The sequence below is a fragment of the Struthio camelus genome, chromosome 8, assembly GCF_040807025.1.
Source record: "Struthio camelus isolate bStrCam1 chromosome 8, bStrCam1.hap1, whole genome shotgun sequence".
NCBI lineage: Eukaryota > Metazoa > Chordata > Aves > Struthioniformes > Struthionidae > Struthio > Struthio camelus.
In genome coordinates, this window is record NC_090949.1 from 15,216,153 (window position 1) to 15,235,610 (window position 19,458).

Below are 19,458 nucleotides of genomic sequence, written 5' to 3' on the forward strand. Positions count from 1 at the left end.
TGACAGAGGAGAAAAAAATTCCAGAGGTTCAATATATCTAATAGATCATAAAATCTATTTCTGCAAAAGAATATATTTCCCATGGAGAAGGTGCATCTGATTCTGAATTAATACCATCCTTACCAAAAAAGGCAAAGAAGGAAGACAAGGACAAACAATAACGTATAAATTGCACAGTTATTTAATGGATACAGATATGCACTCTCTAAATGCATACAATCTTCCTTATGAAAATATTTCTAACTCCCTTAACAGCTGTCTGAAACAAGTATAACCTGTCATAGCATTTAATGTTTGGAATATGAAAATCACTATCAGAAAAAGATAGGATTACATATGAGGAAAAGTCACAGCTTTTTTATAGAGCAATGTATGATTTAGGAGTATTAATGTGAGACCAAACCATAACTAGACTAATCTTCCACAGATGCCATTTAAGGAGAACATCCTGACGTTTTCTAGCCCATCCCCTTCATGGAGTTGCTATGCACAGAGCCCATATGGGCATCTGCCAGTTTAGACGTGTGCTGTAGCGGGGGTCCATAAATCCCAGGAGCACAGAGCTCTCCCGGTGACCCCAAGTACACTTCAAAAGCTCAGAGAAAGCCCATCATTTCCCTTCTTTGCCTGAGATCATAAAATGAAGATGAGACTGCCAATGGGAAGGGGAAAGAGTGGTTTTCAAATCAAATATGAATCATCATAAATTACAATATTCTTTGCCAAAAAGGTAGAAAAAGAACTTAGTCCCTGGGAAGCTTAAGATGGGATTACAGTGGCACAGGTGCTTGTCAGGCAGAACTTTGCACAATCTGCACTCTCTATCACTCATTTAATTACTCCTGCAATAGAATATGTACAGGGCGATTCTCACATTCTTCGGGGAACCTTGTTGAAGGGCTATATTTAATTTTGGTCTATATTCTGGACTCTGTTAGATAGAATGTATATTTATCGATATTCCACCAACTTGAATAACATCAATTTGTTTGCTAATTCCAGACCTCATTCTCTGTAGCTAAATAAATCTAACCTGTCTGATAGCTGTCACGGACAAAAAAAACAATAGTAATGATGCTCCAGATTCAATAAACCCTGTGTAGAGGGAAAGAAAAATAAAGATTATGAATTTTCATGGAAAGTACACTTAAAACATGCTTATTGACCTGAATTATCCAAAAGCCTTTTTTTTTAATAATGAATGCTGCATCACAGAAGCAAATGAATATTAAGTACTAAAAGGGATAGCTACTTTTTAAGATCTCTGCAAATTTAAGTAAGTCTAATAAAACAAACTGCAGTTTCTAAAGGCAAGTTCACCCTTCAGAAGTGCCCTTTCCAAAGGACATTTTAATATTGCTCCCAAAATTCTGTTAATCTGTTAATCACCCGATTCCGGAATTCAGTTGAGTAGTCATATCCTCTCCATTCATCTAAAGTAATATCTATTTTGGGCTAAATTCTGGTTTCAGTAAGATCATCATGCTGCCATTAGCATCTGTGAATAAAAATTCAGTATCTATAGCATAAGAGTTTGTTTAAACTTCATATTTAATGATTTACCCTTTTACTCTCTCTGCATGGAAATGAGAGAGATGCATGTTGTATTAATTGAATTGTCATAGGATGAAGAGGGGCAGGCAGGTTGTACAGGATATGATGGATACACAAGCTTAATTCCAAATCTGTGTTTGAGTTCAGTGAAGAAGATTGGATGAAATTAATTTTCAGCACAGAAGTACTCCTATATTTAGGCATAACAAAATTACTGGCAAGGTTTAGTTGGTTTCAAAAAGGTATATATATTTACCTCGAGTTTTAACTTTGCTCCAGGAGAAAGATCTCACCATTAATAGTTAAATTGAGAAATCCTATGGAATAAAAATATATAATTCTCAACTCAGCACTCCATGACAATCACAAGGCAGGTTCTGTTATCCCTTCATAGATTAGTGTATCTGTGTGTAATAGCAAAACATTTTAGTAGCAGAGTAATTTTCTATAAAGGTTTATTTATCAGTCTACTGAGCTAGAAAATAATCAGTCATAACTAAACTTTAAAATGAACAATTACAAAGACAATCTTTGACATGTACAGTACTGTGTATTGGCACAAAAAAAAGACTAAATTAACTTATATGTTCACTTAATATTGTATAATCTTTGACTTGCACAGATTGTCTCCATATGGTGTTCTCCTCAAAGCCATCTGGTTTACTAAACAATTTCCATCCCCAGTAATACACAGTGTATGCCTCTGTGGCCTGTGGTGGAAGTTTTATTAACTCTTATGCTATTATTTTATCCTTACACTTTTATTTATATAACTATTTATTATAACAGTAGCTATAGAAATAATGTCTTCATTCCATTGAAACTCATTTCCAGTTCATATTCCCTTATTTGTAGGGATTTGCTTCCAGGCAAAAATGTCTGTTCTGGAGAAAAAACATACACAGTCAATATGATTCTTGGTTTTTTTGTGACTAGAAACAAAGATGACAAACAGGAAATTTGCAGTACATGGTATGATAAAGAGGAAGGTTGGTTTTCCAAAGCCCAAAGGGAACATGGGTCTCCCTTTCTCACTGAAAGCTTAGTCTGATAGTTTCTCTCTAAAAGCTCAGATTGCATTTCAGCAAAAATATATGTGAGTAACTCAACCCCATTTAGTAGACTCAATGAAAGATAGTTCCTATAAGCCGATCACATGAATAAGCGTAAGCAGTCTGTCATAACAGAAGTAAATTCATAGCAATAGTCTATTTAATAACTCATCAATTTATCGGCAAACATTTACAGGGTGAACCTGGAGAAGCTGGTAACCCTGGACCTCCTGGAGAATCTGGGACATCTGTGAGTATTTTGTTTTCATCCTACTGTTAATATGGTTAACTAAGGTATCTGGCAGTGCTTATTTCAGAAAACATGTACTCAGATTACTTGTGCACTTGTGTACGTTTTCTTTTAATTTTCATTGAAGGTCATCTACCTTTGAACTGTAATTTGATTTTTTATAATTATAGTCACATCTTCTACTGTAATAATTAGAGGACAAAGCTGAAGACTTCATAACTGTGTATTCACTACTTCTTCCAAGAGTATAATCTGTCATGCATGTTTTTCTTTCTGAAGACAGTCCATTGACGCAAAATAGGTTCAGACTCATACCTGTGTGCAGAAGTTGGCGCTCAGATCTGAGATTCTCAGATATTCCAATCTGGGACTGAGGGCCTAATTTCCCATCCACAACCCAACATTTATTGAGAAGGAATAACATTGCCCAGATCTGAGAAACAGTTTTATCATTGTAATTTTTTTTTTAGCCATCCAATTTCCAGACAACTTTTTTCTGCTTATGTTTTCTACAGGGTCCAAAAGGTGAAAGAGGAGAAAAAGGCGAGGCTGGTCCACCTGGAGCAGCTGGACCACCAGGTGCTAAAGGACCTCCAGGCGATGATGGGCCTAAGGGTAATCCAGTAAGTGAGTTTACTAATTTTAACACATAGCACTATGAAGTGCTGCTGAGTCACTCAAAGCTTTGGTACATATGAAACAGTAGACTAATTTCTACATGTGAGCTAAATTCATTGTATTCTTTGTAAAATAGTTTGTGATGATTGTTACCTTCTTCTCAGTAGATGACGCTTTCCTTGCTTTCTTCACAATTTATCTAGGGCCCGGTTGGTTTTCCTGGAGATCCTGGTCCCCCTGGTGAACCTGGTCCTGCTGTAAGTATACATAAAAAACAGTTTTAGCTCCTAATCTTGGTTTGCACTAAATTCCAGTTACCTCTGCCTCTCCCTTGTCTAGGGATGAGGTCTTGCTTGTAAGAATAGCTTTGGCTATTCATATATTTCTTAAATCTTAAAACAGGTTTAGAAATCTTTAAAAATTTTTGGAAAATTGTGTCCTTAGGAAAATTCGCTGTAGAAAAACAGTGCCCTTCTATTTGCATATGAAATTAAGTTACTTAATTTAGCTTAATCTGATTATTTGCTCATTTTCCTCTGATTTCTGAAGGGTCAAGACGGTGTTGGTGGAGAGAAGGGTGAAGATGGTGATCCTGGTCAACCTGTAAGTTGTTTCCATCATTTTATGTCAGCTGCGTGTTCACTCCTATGCTGAATCAGTGGTTTCTGTAATTTCCTATTCTTAAAAATTGTTTCTAAATAGATTATTTTTTCTATTTTTTTGAAAATATCTATTTATTTTCTCCCAGAGAAAGAAGTGCCCAAACTATAGTCATAATCAGAAGCAAGAGCTCAATTTCTTTCAAAAGTAGAAACAAATGATGTGTTAAGGATTTGTGCCTGAACTGCTGAGAAAGCACTAAAAATAGAGCAGCTCTGAGCATAACAGAGAATGCTCCAGCTATATTTGCTTGATGCAATGAAGCAAAATCTTGGTATTTCTATGGTATTTCATGTCACATTTAAGATTTTTCTAAGCAATAATCATATTAAGCATCAAAGTCCTTATATTTCTGAAGATTACCATATTAAAACTTCGTAAATTTAATTTTGGATTGCAAAAAAACTAGGATCACCTATTTGGAAAGCCCCATTTCCAGCACTGAATGTTCTGATTGTCAGGGAAGTCATTATCATTATCCTGTACAGTACAATTTGAAAAGAAAAAACACTAGTACGTTGGAAGACATGTGTCTCGAAGTTATAAACTGGGATTTATATGCACACTTCAGGAAATTATTATCTGTATGTCTTACTTAGAAGTAAGTACTTTTAGAATGTTAAGTGTTCATGAAGAACAGCCTATCAAACTGTTCAGCAATCCTGCAATATTTACACGAAGAGTATCACAGCCACCCACATGAGACTGTCAGTGCACACAAGATTTTCAAAAGAAATGCCACGTACGTGGCAACTATCTCATAGATGCTAATGAAAATCTATAGCACCAGTAACAATCTGAGCACCTCACATTTGAAAATTTGCAAAGACCATACACAGGAGGAGAAAACTGAGAAAGTTAGAAACTCTTTTTAATAGGGTTAGGCAGTAGGCTAAGACCCTCTGTTATTTCAGTGCAACCACCTTTCTGTCTGAAATGTTTTGTTGCAAACAGGAAGAGAAAAAAGAATGGCTGCATTTTGTACAATAGCACAAGGTGTTAAACCTTTCAATAGATCCCCCAGAATGCCCCAATGAAGGATTTGCTGATTAAGCAGGTATCACTTCTGTGTGTGTATTTATGGTACTTACTTCCTGTCCATTGAAAGGGGACAATGTATTGCTGAAGTTTCTTGCATTTAAGAAAGATGATGACATTATTCCTTGTTGCCACTGAGTTCATCATTTTCCATTGCAGGGTCCACCAGGTCCTTCAGGTGAAGCTGGCCCACCTGGTCCACCTGGAAAGAGAGTAAGTCATTTCTCCTTGTCTCTTGTACATTTCTCTTTTTGAAACGTTATGTTTTAGAGAATTTCAGCTACTTGTTTTCCACGTTGTGACACACATATTATGATGTTTGCAATCTCTATTAAATAATGAGAAATGAAATGAAAAAATACAAACAGCAGAGAAAAGCCATTAACATGGGTGCTGTAAAGCACTTTAATCTGCCTTGATTTTAGCTATTAGAATCTGGCACTTTGAGGAAGAAGGAGATATGTCAAGATATACAGCATCTCCTGGAACACAAAGCAGGAAGGAAAAGAACTCTTAACATATAGATTGCATAATGGTCTTTCTATAGCTTGAAATCAAAAATGGCCGTTGTAGAGCTTGGAGATTACAGTCAAAAGTATATTCAGTGGCATGCTGGTAAAGGACAGATCTTCCATTCAGTAGTTTAGGGGCAGCAACTGCAAGCAGGCTGAGCACAGAGAACAGTGGAAAGGAAGATTCCACGCTCTCACCCCAATCAACAAGTTAGCCCATCTGGCCATTTTGGTTTGCAATGTCAGTAGAATTAAAGATAGCACTTTTGTAGCAACTCCTTGGTGAGAGTTAAGAAGAATTTCTGTATTCAGCACAATGCATGCTATTCTGTTTTCAGTTTGCAATGTTCTTTTCAGCTACTTTGCTTTGAAAGCTGGCACAAAGTATTGCACTGGTGAGAACAGAGTTTACTTCTGGAAGACATGATCACCTACGTGCTCCTAAAGGAAAGAACAAATAGGAATCTGAAAGATCTCATGCTACCTCTGAGACTGCTCTATACACACGTTTATAAAATCAACACAAATGTTATACCTTTCCTGGCTACCATTACTTTCATAAAATTCACCTATTTTGTGACATTGAAGTAAAGTTGGGGTAGTCGGGAAGCATTAGCAGTAGCATAAGTCAGAACTGCACTTAGCTGATGAGCAATCAGGAGAGCTATACATCCATCAGCATGAAGGCTCCTGTTTGCCAACACCAGGAAGAATAAGAAGACATAGGGAAGAATGTGGCCTATAAGTGTGCCTTTTCTCTTCATCCAAGTGAATTCAATGTCTGCTAGGGTAAGAAGCTAGCTACCATTTTTGCTAGTTTGCTAACAGAAGCAGAATTTTTTTCTCTCTCTACTGGTTGAAAGAATGAGAACAGTTCAGCTGAATCAGTTCTGCAAACTAATTTCAGCTCAGGCTTCTTGTTGTTATGTCAAAAAGAGGTAGCATCCTTCCTGATAGTCCTGAAAGCTCTGTCCTTTGTACAGTAACATTTACATTGTATTTTACCTAGCCAGCTAAAAAGTTATTTATCTGTATGGCCATACTGGAATCCACATTCATATACCCAATTAGGTAAAATCTGCCAGGAGACAAAAGTAGGGCCATCTATTTCAAATGAGATATTATGCACCTGGTATTGTCAGTCATGCTGACATGCGAAGAACTGCGAGTAAACGAAAGCACTGCAGACATCAAAAATGCATAAAGGCTGATGTTATAAGATAATACAAGACATCATGCATCGGTGTAGGCTTGCTGGTAGGGTGCAGGAAGAATATGTCTGCTTTGGTGTCTTTAACCTCTGAAATAAAATAATTTCAATCTAGTTTCTGTGAAAACTCACGCCATCCACTCCACAAACAAAATTAGGAAGCAGACATTTCTGTAACTGACGAAGCCATTCCATTATTCCTGAAGTCTTTGAAGCTTCACAGGCTTTACAAATACAGCTCATCAAAATCAGTAAATAATGTTTTACTTCTAGAACTGCATGATGCATCAACCTTTAAGTCTGCTTCAGAGAGCAATTAGATGCAGTTTTTACACTTAAAAAAAGAAAAGCTGAGAGCTATTTAACAAAATGTGTTAAATTGGTCTATTTAATAGGCTTGAGTGAACTGACATGCTTAATTAGATTTATCTATTTTACACAATAATCTATTTGCTACACCAACTTGCAACACATTTATAATACTGCAAAGGTTTATGGTAGTATTAGCAATCTTATCACTAGAACTGGAATACAGCTTGACTGAATATTAGCAATTAATATGTTTGTTCTGCATCAGATTGCAGCTTCCTGCTTTATTACATGGAAAGGCAGTAACTTATTCCTAGCAGATGAGACATAGTGTACCTGATCATACTTAGATGAAAAAACACTGTGGAAATACAAATATCATCCATAGTGTGTGGTTCAGCACGTTTCCAATTTAATGATAGTGAAAGGAAAAAAAGAAAAAGCTGTGTATAAATATTGCCAAGTGATCCCATTCCTGAATTTTGGAGAAAACGCTTTGTAGCATCAGATTCTACATCACATGAGTATGCGAAAGCTTCAAGATTGTAGAGAGTAAGTGTTGTATTGATGTTATATTTGAAAGAAACAGTGAAGGATTGAATACTTCATATCTTTGCTGGCATAATGAAGAAAATATATGTTCTTCATTAATTTTAGTCAATTTTGTGGTAGAATCATTTTCAACAAGAAGCCCTGGCAAGTGTCCTCTCAGTTGGATTAGAAGGACATGCGTTTTCAATACTAATGCTGTTGTCTATAGATGTGCAGAGCTCTGACAAAACTACTAAATAGCAACGTTCCACCTCATTTTTTGCATTTCTGTCTCTAAAATGACAAGCTGAAAGAGCTCAGGATTCATACTGTTAATTCTAGTCCCTTGAACTCCTATTCCACACACTGTCCTTCATTAATTTTCATTCTCCCTTTCCCCTGTATTTATTCAATCAATGCCTCTTCCACCAATCAATGCTTTACTACTTTCTTACTACTTTCTCATTCAAAGTTTGTTTCATTCACATTGTTCTATGGTCTTTCCTTTTTCTTTTTTGTATTTCAGTCACTACAGTAGCTGAGCATTTTGCTCTTCTCATTTTCTAGACCAGTTCTGTTCCCTAAGCCCCTTCTAGCCTTCTCCCTTTATTTGAAACACATTCTTATGCACTTAAACTGCATCTTTGTGTTACTGCTTCCCTATCCCTGTAATTACTTCTTGCCAGTGCTATCAGTCCCTCCGTATCAATGCCTGCGTTGGTCCCCCTTCCCTCGGAATCAATTACTGTCAATCGTTATCTGGACAATTTAATGGTATTAAACTGTTTAATCCAAAAGAACTGGCATTTCTTGCTAGAAAATGAAACCTTATGAAAGTTTTGCTTATCCATAAACCCTTGGTAACTTGGAATTGAATTGAACTCAGTTTCACTGCCCAGTTGTATGAAATTATGTTTGTTACCAGGTTTCTGAGTTATGAGAAATATGTGTCTAATATTGCTGGTTCCAGAGAGGTTCCCCAGGGTTCCCTGGGAAGCAGCCTCTAACGGACGACATGGACATGAATAAAGTTTTCCCATTTAATCTGAGATATTTCAGCTACAGATGCATAATTACAGTAAAATTCAAGTATCAAGGGAAGGCCAAGAATAAGCTGTTTTCCCTGGTCAGTGATGGGTAATACCACTAACAGGATTACTATTAGTTGGTGAGATAAGCAGATATCAAAACTGTTTTACTGTGGTGCTCTAAAGGTTTTGACAATAAGTACTAGAGCTTTGAACTAGCGCTGGGACCTAGAAGGGGTCTTATAGACAAGCAGTATGGTGAATTTCTTTTAAGAAATACCACTTGGGAAGTACATGGCAGAATGATGAGCTTGCTCCACATTCCTGCTTTGAAGAGGTAAAACTCCCTAGCTTGCAAATGACCAGTTAGCTCGAGTCCAGATCAAAAGAAAAGGTTAAAGTCTGTGGTTGACACAAGAGTAGATCATTAGCGCACCCAAAAATGTGTGCCCTAATTAATATATTATTTTCAGACCTAACAATTGCTCTTCCAAAAAATATTTCCACAGATGCCTTTCAGAAAAAGCTATTGCAGTAGATGCATTTGCTTTTATAAGGCAGAAATCAGCCCATCTTCCAAACTGAGTCCTACATCCAGATGAATGACTAGGTTAAATATATATATTTCTGTGCCAAAAATATAATCTAGGAAGGGCACACACTGTGTTATAACCATTTATAAAGTCTGTAAAAGTGATTACATATGTTCTTGAAATAAATTAATTGTAATTCAATCATAATTAATATTTTACAGATTCTGACTTTTGAAATGATCTTTGCATGTACCAAATCAGATAAATGAATGCTCAGAAGGCTTTGTAAATCTAAATGGTTATGGTGTAAGTAATCATAGTAATTGTGCATGCAAATCTAGCATGGATTTGTGCACATATTGTTTAGAAAATTAGAGCTATCAAATTCAGCACAGGAAACATTTAGCTGAACTGATTTTGTCATTAACAAATGGAGATCCAGATTCTCTAGCTCACCACAAGAGAAGATCAGTGCCCTAAAGTAACAACTGATTTTAAATTATGTATTCATTGGATAAGACTTCCTAGAACTAATTTAGTATTGACTAAACTCTGCTTTTGAAATCAGTGATAAAATTCCTATTATCTCTAATGACAGTGGAATTCAAAAATAGTAATCTTTTATGAAAAGCATCTTGCCAATAAAGTAGAAAGGCTTTGCTCAATATTTCATATATTCAATGACATGTATGTATATCTTGCTTTACTTGGATAATCAAGAAAATAATTTTTCTTCTAGATGAATTATAACTTGGTTTGTAACTTTTAATAAAAGATGAAAATAACAGTAAAAATGCAGGAATAACTGTTAAAAGTATTTGGGAAATACCTATCTCCCTTGGTGTAAACAAGAAAAAAAATCTTACACTTGATAGCCCCCAAAAAAGGATGTAGTTCTAAAATTAAAGGAATGTACTCTGAAGCATTTACTTCTCTTTCTTAGGCAGAAATAGTCTGTTAATGGAATATTGATTGCAGAATGTGAATAAGAGTAGCGCAGAAGTAAAAACATGCCATAATTATTATTGAAGTCAGAGAGAAAATGTTATCAATTACCTTATACATATATATATAATATGTATATATGTGTGTATATATGTGTGTGTCTGTGTATATATATTCTTTCATAACTTTGTAATAGGTTGAAGTTAATTTCTTCAATAGGTTGAAGCACAGAGTAGATGGGACAACTTGAGTCATTAAACTGCATTTTAGCGCTAAGGTTAGCATTCTAACTATCAATGCTAATAGTTTTGTATCATCTTTTTGAAAGATACTCAGCAGCAGTTAAATACAATGTTTCCAAACATTATATTTTCTAGTAAGTGATAAAAACCTAATGCTGCAAATGAAAGAATTTTTAAAGTAAACATATTATTTAAACCAATCTGTTATGGCTACTTGCAAAAATTTTTCAACTTTCTTACTATTCCTGATTCAACATAGCTTATAAGCTTACTAGGAAACATAAGCGTTTGTTTAAATTGGCAGATTTCAGTGCCCAGTGCCTGATCAAGACCTCAGAGGCTGTACACAATGGCTACGAGTTAATGAGCTGTCATATTTACTTTACATATATTAAAAAAAAAAAATCCAGCACAATCAAACTTTTAGTAGAGGTAGCTCAGAACACATCACTGACTTGACTTCTCAGCTATCCAGGACACAACTCCACCCTTACCAGTGCTGTTTGATTTGAGAATGGCCACTTTTTCTCAGGACATCTTCCTCTCGGTATAGATTTTCCACTATCCTTTGACAAGGTCTCCACTGATTAAATCAGCCTAGATCATCTGGAAGACTTGAGGCATTACATGTATGTATATGATATACCAAGCTGAACAGATGGACAGTATACTACTTAATGGCTTATACACAGCATTGGGAATAAGACCCCCTTTTTAATCCTTTTACTAATATATGTTTTTAAACACTCCTAATGTTGCTGTCTGAATTTTTCTGTCTGCAAAAGCTGAATAATGAAACTTGCCTACTTCACAGAAAGATGTACTTCTGAAGCGTTCTTAAATGTTCTAAAAAAACTGCCTCATAAGGTTAAGTTTATTTTTGAAGCAGTCTTAGAAAACCAAGGAGTTTACAAACTGCTATGGGCTTGTCAGTGAGAGTTCTGAGCTGTACAGTTTTCCTGTTGCTTAGTATGGGTCAACAGCATACTGTATGATCATAGACTGCATTTCTAAATAGGTAAAAAGTTTTTCAGTTTCTCCTTACAATGTAGGAGATAAGTGAATAGTTAATGAAACTGAGCTACATTGCTCTGAAAGCTGAAAGCAGATAAATTGCTGGCACACTGAAAAGTGGAACACCTAAAAAGGCTTCAACAGGTCAATGTTTCCTGATCCAAAGCCTGCTTGTCTAGAAATGTAGATACAAAGACTGAACCACTCTACTGTTAACACGTTATTCTTTTTCTGAAACTTATTCTTTGCACTTAGCCTTTGCACTTCTTCTTTTTTACCATAAAGTACTGTATAACCTCTTGCATAGTTTGAATTCATTGATTTTTATTTGACAAATATTAAAAACATAAGGAGGAAAAGACATCATCAAACATTCCCTTTTTTAAAATTCTTAAAACAAGTAACATATACAATCAATACAAATCAACACAAATAATCCTTTTTGCTTATCATCTTCTTAGCCTTTCAGCTTGGTAGGCCCTTCAGCTGTGTCTTTTGCTGTTTGGCATGTTTTCTTATTAGTGTCAATTAGATGTCTAGATCCCATTCACCTTACACTGTGTATATCGCTCTAAAACTGTAAGAATTTAAAGAAAGTGCAAATTTAAAGAAAGAAGTGCAAGACTTTTAGCTATATTCTTGTTCTAAACTGGAGTGCATACTGCCTGCTTGCAATAAAAGAATAGATGTCAATACTGCACCCTCCTAAATCTGAAACTCAGAAGTTTGGTTAGTTCCCTTCAGTTACAATGCTAAATAATTAGGAAAAACATGAAACATTTTTTGAAGGAGATATTTCATTTTGGCTACAACATCGTGCTGCCTCAGCAGGGTGCTCACAGCACTTGTAAATTGCACTGATTTCCTGTCTTTCCTTGATTAAAAATACACAAAACATCTAATAAGATGGCAAACTATGGCCCTATCCTAACAAACTGATGAAATGTGGTAATGATTTTCTTTGTCGAAAATCATGTTTTAAGTCAGATGACAGACAGCTGTAAACAACACTTTAAATTATTTTAAGGAAATCCTTCAATACAGAAGAACAGACAAAAATGTCTGAAATCTGTTCATGTAACAAAAATTGAAGACAAATTTACTTCTGCAGGGTTTTGGGGTTTTTTTTGTTTTGGTTTGGGTTTTTTTGTCTTCTCAGTTCTGTGTAAAATCTAACAGGCAATACATCCAAACAGAAGTGAAACAATTGTAAAAATCACCATGGTAGGTGGGAGGAAAACCCAGTATCAATTTCAAGGTATTGTTATTGAGATCTTTTATGTCAGTTAAAATTTGCTAGACACTCCAACAACTCAAGTGTAGGAAGGTAAGATAAATAACAATTAGCAGTCTTTCTCTGTAGAAGTACCATCTGTGCCATGCCAGCAATCAGAGCCTGTTAGAAAAAGCTGTTCATTAAGCTGCTTTGCGCTGGGTGCAGCGTTGGCACTGTTTGGTAATGAACGCACCCCTTTTGTTTAGCAATCATGACTCATTGTATTTGTAATTTAGCGATCACAGTGTTTTTAGCTCTGCTAATTCATGTTGCAGCTGCATTTCTTGATTATGCAGAGACCATATTTCTCAAATACAAACTACCACACTGAACCCTTTCCAGTTTCTTAGGTAGGGCAGCATACAACCTATGTGGGAACTTGAGTAAAAGGAATTTTCAAGCAGTAAAGACAATGGGTATGTAGATTAATACATGTTAGAAAAAAGTACTGTTTCTAAAATGTTCCTGAGTGTATTTATACACCTGCTAATCATTTTTCTTCTTATCACTGCAAACAGTAATCCATTCAACCAGTTACAAGCTTAACAAAGGGAATATATGCATCAGAGCTTGCTGTTGAGAACAGCAGTGATGCAAACTGTTCTTGTTTTAAAGAGTTATTAATTGGCCCATGCTGCCCAGGACTTTTTAGCTTCTCTGCATTTTTAGTGTGTAAAGCTAAGCATCTTACCACTTACAGCTCTTAAAAATCCCAAAGAGAACAATGTGCTGATACGCACAACAAATGGCCAGAGTCCACTGTGGGTAATTCAGTTCGGTTTGCATTATCTTTAATGGAAAAGCTTTACTACCTCTGTTGGCCAAAAGGTTCGTACAATACTGCAGATGTTCAGTTCCACCCTGGAGAAAGCTTAATTTCAGAAGCAAATGAATGATCTTAATATACTTTTATCTAAATACTTACACCATGAATGTAAATCTCCAGGAATTCAATTAAAATCAGTGGAGTTGCTCCAGGTATGTGCCAATAGTAGTGGACAGCCAAATATATCAGGCTGTAAAAAGTCTAGGCTACATTCGGCTGTAGTATAAAAAGTTGCTATTAGGTCAAATTGAGAGCTAAAGCCCTGAGCTCACAAAGCATACAGGTGGATGCTGGACTGGAAGAATAGTTCACATCTGTAAAATTAAGAATGTGGTTTAGTGCTTTAGTTTTAGGGGCCTGCATTTTTTTGTCTGTTGGTATGAAGAGAAGGGCAGCAAGTAAATGTAAGTCGTTAAATTTTTCTTGCTGTTGGTCCTTAGAATATTTTTTGTCATTTCTGCATTACAAACTGCATGTTGTATTAATGAACAGATGAGTCTTACAGATGAGTCTTAGAGAGCAAGTTTTATAGATTCAAAAAAATCCCCTTGTATTTGATCATGGTCATTTTTCTTTGCTTTTGCTTTAAACTGCTCATTGGTTAGGAAGAAATAGCTGTTTCTAATAAAGACATTTCCTAGGCTAAAAATCAACCTTGTATGAAAACAGTTGGTCCTTTATCCTGAGTGTGTCTTTTCCAAACTAAATATATCTACGGGGTACCATTTTCAGAACACTAAATTCTAGATACTACTTCTGTTCATAATTGAAGCTATGAGCATAAATTCCCTGAACTGAAAATCAACCCTTTATATTGTGGAGGAGAAAAATGTCTTTTTTTTTCCATTGAAACCTTAAGAAAATAAAAAAAGGGTGACAGTACCGATAGGTAGTCACAGAGCTGCTGGATTACTGCAACTTCTATTTGTGAACTTCGAACCTTATCCCATCTCAGCATCCTCCTGCAGTACTGTGTCATGTCTTCTTAGACAGAGTTTGTAGAGCAGTAGCAGGAAACTAGCTACCAGGAGCTAGATGCAGTTAGTGTCTTTATTTCATTCCTTATAACCTTTAGTCATGTGATTTTTTTGTTTCCTTTCATACTTACTAGATAACAGTAAGGCATGTATCAACTTTTGGCTGTCCAAATGTAATTGAAAGGTTTACTAAGTCCATCCCTGACTTAGAGAATAAATATGTACATTCCATTCTGTGCAAGCTATAATGGCAGAGCCTTTTGGAATCAGTGGATAAACTTGAGTGAACAGAGACAGGCCACTGCAGGGAAGTTTAAAACTAGGTATTAGATGTTGCATATTTTTTCAGATATTCTACAAGCCCAAGAAATTTTATAAAGGGAAAAAGAGTTGATATGACTGAATGGAATTTTTATCCTCTTAATAAACTGTCAAGAAATAAAAGTAATTTTCTTTTGTTAGCATTTACTACTTATTAATGCAGTGGAAATTTTTAAGAGATTTCAGATTTCTTTCATTTTTGTGATTTTTTAGTAAACTGAGATTATGAGCTGGCTCTCCATCTTTTACAGGGACCTCCTGGAGCCACTGGTGCTGAAGGCAGACAAGGTGAAAAAGGTGCAAAGGTAATTCATTCAGGACCTTCTTTTAGGAGCATGGAAATGTAAACTATATACAAATAAATAAATTGTTCATCATGCACTGAGAGTGTGAAACTCATCAAAGTAATCACAGATAAACTGTAAAATCCAAATTAATAGTCAGAATTAGTACAGAAGTCATGAAATTCATTTTCTTAGTATTATGACACAGTAAGCCTGATTCATTTCTGTAGACAAGGGAGTAAGCAGTATAAAGAGATCTTGCATCAGGGCTGTTAATGGCAGTACATGATAGAGTGAATGGTGGACTCTCACCAGCGGAAACACAACTTATCTCACCACTGCAGAAAAGCAGGATGAGCATGGTTTGCTGGCACCACATAATTTTGGTCAGAAGATAGTCCTGTGGAGAACCCTGTTTTGGACTAGCTTTTGAAAAACAGAGTGAGGAAACTCTTTTGCTCTCTGCAGCTTGTACCTACAGTGCCCAACTGAATCAACTCCCTCCTTTCTGACCTGTTGTTTACATTCTTTCTAGGGTGAACCTGGTGCAGAAGGCGCTCCTGGAAAAACAGGTCCAGTTGGTCCTCAGGGACCTGCAGGAAAGCCTGGCCCAGAGGGTCTCCGAGGCATTCCTGGCCCTGTGGTGAGTAAACTGAGTATAAAATAATAATGTAAATGTTGTATTTCTTGTATATCCTCTATATCCTCAAACTTAATCATATGTTTTCTCTAGGGAGAACAAGGTCTACCTGGAGCACCAGGTCAGGATGGCCCTCCTGGACCTCTGGTAAGCACCCTTCCTTCCAGTGCCAAAGGACAAAAAACATATTTTAAAATATACCATCAACATGTCTGTGCATATGATAGGGAAAAATATGTACAAGTCAGTTATTAGCACAGTCACTGTTCTTCTGTCCTGTTAGAATGTGATATCCTTCATTCCACTACTTTACTTCCATAGGCAGCTGTGCTGAATGCTGCTGAATTACAGCAGGTTAAAAAGTGGAATAAGGCAGTGGAAAACCAAGTCCTTGAAATCCCCCGAGCAGAACTAAAAATCAAATAAATAAAACTGACTATCAAAAATCTACTTCTGATCCCCACATCAGCAAAGTTTAATACATTAAATCATTTTGTTTCCATAGCAGTGGTAAATTTGGTACATCCACTGATGTTAATGACTGCCATGTAGGAGAGCCCTATTCCTATGGTAAAAGTTCAGACTGTATCTATTTCTTAGAGAAAAGAAAAAAATCAGATCAGAAGTAGGCCTAGAAAAGAAATCACACCTAAGAAGAAAACATGCTAGTTTTGTAAAAATGAAGGGCAGCATCATTATCTGTTGTTCATTTTGTCAGTCCCAGGAAATATAATCCATGTTCAAAGTGTTTAAAAGGGCCTGAATGAGCAAAGCTTCCAGTTCCTAAGGCATCAGCAAGAGCAGATACCACAGTTCTGTGGGAGTTTTAGAATCTCAGTCCTAACTGATGTCTGAAAAAGACAACAGGCCATAATACCAGCTTCAGTTACCAATGCAAGCTGAACAGCACTACATGTGTCATTGTCCATTCTCTTTTTCTTTTTGCTCGTAAGCTGTTATATTAACATTCTTTACATTAACATCCCTCTATAATGTAGCAAAAGTCACTGGGTGCTGTGACTATGGGACTGATAAAATATTTGTCACTGCTAATAGAGAATCGAGTAGGAGGATATCAAGTAAAATAATTACCATCTGCATTAACTGCTGCTATATTAAAAAAAAAATTAATGCAGGTCCAATTTTAAGTGCATTGTTGGGTAAAATCTATGCACTTTTGCCATCTGCAGTCATCTTGTATGAGAAATTGTTCTGCCATTTCAGCCAGAATTGAGTTTATACAGTTTCTGTTTTATTAGTTGAGAGCAAACTGCTAGTCCTCAAAAATGCATTGAGATTCTGGTAGTGATCTGGTTATCCTGTAAGGCAAGTTATTAGTATCTTTGTAAATTAACTTTACACACTAGCCTAATTGCTGTAAAATTGGAAAAAAATATATGTTTGTTAGGTTGCTGCCTTGAACATTATATGACTAACTAGCCAAGTAAATTTTGCTATGCATTAATACTAAGATCAAAGCAAGCCAAGCTCAGAGATGACATAACATATTAGCAAATGCTATAACTGCTTCTATTTACACTTGCTATTTTTAGCGCATTTTTCTAACAAGCTGAAAAAACAGCATTGTGAGCACTAACTACACAATGCTGATGTTTTTACTCAGCATTATATGCAGAAATTTAAATCTGCACTATATAGCCAGTAGGGTAATTATTCACTTCTCAAGCAAAGGTGATCCGGTATAGTGAGGAGATCTCACTATCTAGTGAAGAGATCTCTTGCTCTCCAAACTCACTCAGTAGAATTCACCTCTGACAGCTGAGTGACGCATTGGTAGTAAAAATCTTTGAAATAACATATGGACTGTTATAGTATGATGACAAAAAAAAAACCCAAGTGTTACACTTTCAAGGTATCTTACAGTTTGCAAACAACATTATCACATGCCAAGTAAAAATTGTTATTATTTTGTCTGGAAGATTAACTATTCCCAAATGAACAATCAGGTTACCTTAGGAAACTAGGGCAATAAGGGACTATCCTGTACTTCAGAAATGATGTGATTCTTAATACGTAAAAGGAAGGTTGTGAGTGTCAAGCGTGAAAGGAATCCTCTCTTCCCTTTCCTGTACGGACTTAAGAGGATAGAGAATAAGGTCCTTAGGTAGCCTTAACACTCAAGTAGTTTTTGCACTTCAGCTATACACCTGAATCCCAAAACCTCTCCAAAGAGGATTGCTACCATTCCAGTAAAAAGCCAGAGTCTGAACATCAGCTATAAGATTTCCAGATTAGGCTTTTCCAGAACATAAAAATAAAAGTGGAGAAAATGGGGAATTTCTATGACCCACACAACTGAAAATATTTTGCCAGTGAACACTGTGATCTGGCACACAATATCTAACATCCACTCCTGTGTATATAAAGGTGGTATTACAATAATATCTACACAAAATCTCCTTGTTCTCTGGTCTTTAAGTAACAATAATGAGCAGATAATGTGCTGAGGAACCATTATACTATAGCTCTTAGTTGCCCTTCATTTTAATATTCTAATTTTGTCTAAGTCTCATGGGCAACAGGTTGTTTGTAAGGGAGAGGCTGGGAAACATTGAATGATAAAGTGCAAGGAATAGGAATAGTGTTAAGCCCATTATAAAAAACTCTTCTCTCCAAAGAGTTTATGATTTCAGTAAACAAGGCAAAAGGTGGCGCTACCACTGCAACGGTTTAAGTAATGTGCCCAGACTGACTAATAAAATGCATGGTGGGCCAACTGGGGACCTGCTGAAACCTAATCTCCTGGGTTACAATACCAAGCTGACATCTAAAAGCCAATAAAAATTATTCAGCAATAATAATCACCCCTTTCCTACATAGCAGTTACTATAAACCTCAAAAGATCATCAAAAGATCTCTTCCAACATTTAAGAAATTAAATATTTAATACAAACCTAAAGCTAAGTATATTAATGAATTTTACACTCCCAAGTGCAGAGGCTGCCTGTTGACTAGTCAGCTCACCTGGAACATTTTTAGATGTATTACAGCAACTTAAACTTTATTTTTAAGTAAGCAAAATTTTATGTAAAAGGGGCTGAGGTTAGACTTCCCTCCTTCCCTTTCTTCCCTCCCCGGTAGACTGCTATCAGAAGAATAAGAAAGCAGATTTGCAGTGGAGCACAACACACTGCAGGTGAAAATGCCTGATTCTATATTCCTGAAGCTTCTGTATTCCAGTAAAATTTTCACTTTTTATTCATGAATTATGTATTTGCCTAGGCTTTGGATCTAATGATATCCCAAAGTAGAGATGGAAAGGATATGCACTGAATAATATTTTGAACATGAAGTGTTATGGCACTTTTGAATCTGTGCCAGGTTGAAAAGCTCACTTATTACTGGTATCCATATCATAACTTCACAGATGTCCACTGCCAGCAGGAGACTAATACTGATGAGATACTGACTTAGTCTAGCAGCTCTGCTCCTAATGCCTACACATTCAGTGTGAGATTAATGGCCTCTGAGAGTTGAATGCCTTTTCTGTTTTTGCATATGCACTGATAACCTGAATTTTTCCCCTCATTCTGCACAAATTACAGAAAACCAGCATTGCCATTTTTACGAACCTCAGAAGGTTCTTAGATCCCCAAAATGTTCTTCCAAAATTATAT

General features: G+C 36.1%; 1 protein-coding gene across 4 annotated transcripts in view; it reads left to right on the forward strand.

The window, feature by feature from the left end:
• Window positions 1-19,458, forward strand: part of COL11A1 (collagen type XI alpha 1 chain) — a 172,597-nt gene that overhangs the window by 139,383 nt on the left and 13,756 nt on the right. For all 4 annotated transcript variants that reach the window (XM_068952233.1, XM_068952231.1, XM_068952234.1 and 1 more), the window contains 8 exons: window positions 2,803-2,856; window positions 3,372-3,479; window positions 3,678-3,731; window positions 4,024-4,077; window positions 5,332-5,385; window positions 15,148-15,201; window positions 15,716-15,823; window positions 15,914-15,967. In XM_068952233.1, the coding sequence (XP_068808334.1) occupies window positions 2,803-2,856; window positions 3,372-3,479; window positions 3,678-3,731; window positions 4,024-4,077; window positions 5,332-5,385; window positions 15,148-15,201; window positions 15,716-15,823; window positions 15,914-15,967 (540 nt within the window). The remainder of the gene's footprint in view (window positions 1-2,802; window positions 2,857-3,371; window positions 3,480-3,677; window positions 3,732-4,023; window positions 4,078-5,331; window positions 5,386-15,147; window positions 15,202-15,715; window positions 15,824-15,913; window positions 15,968-19,458) is intronic.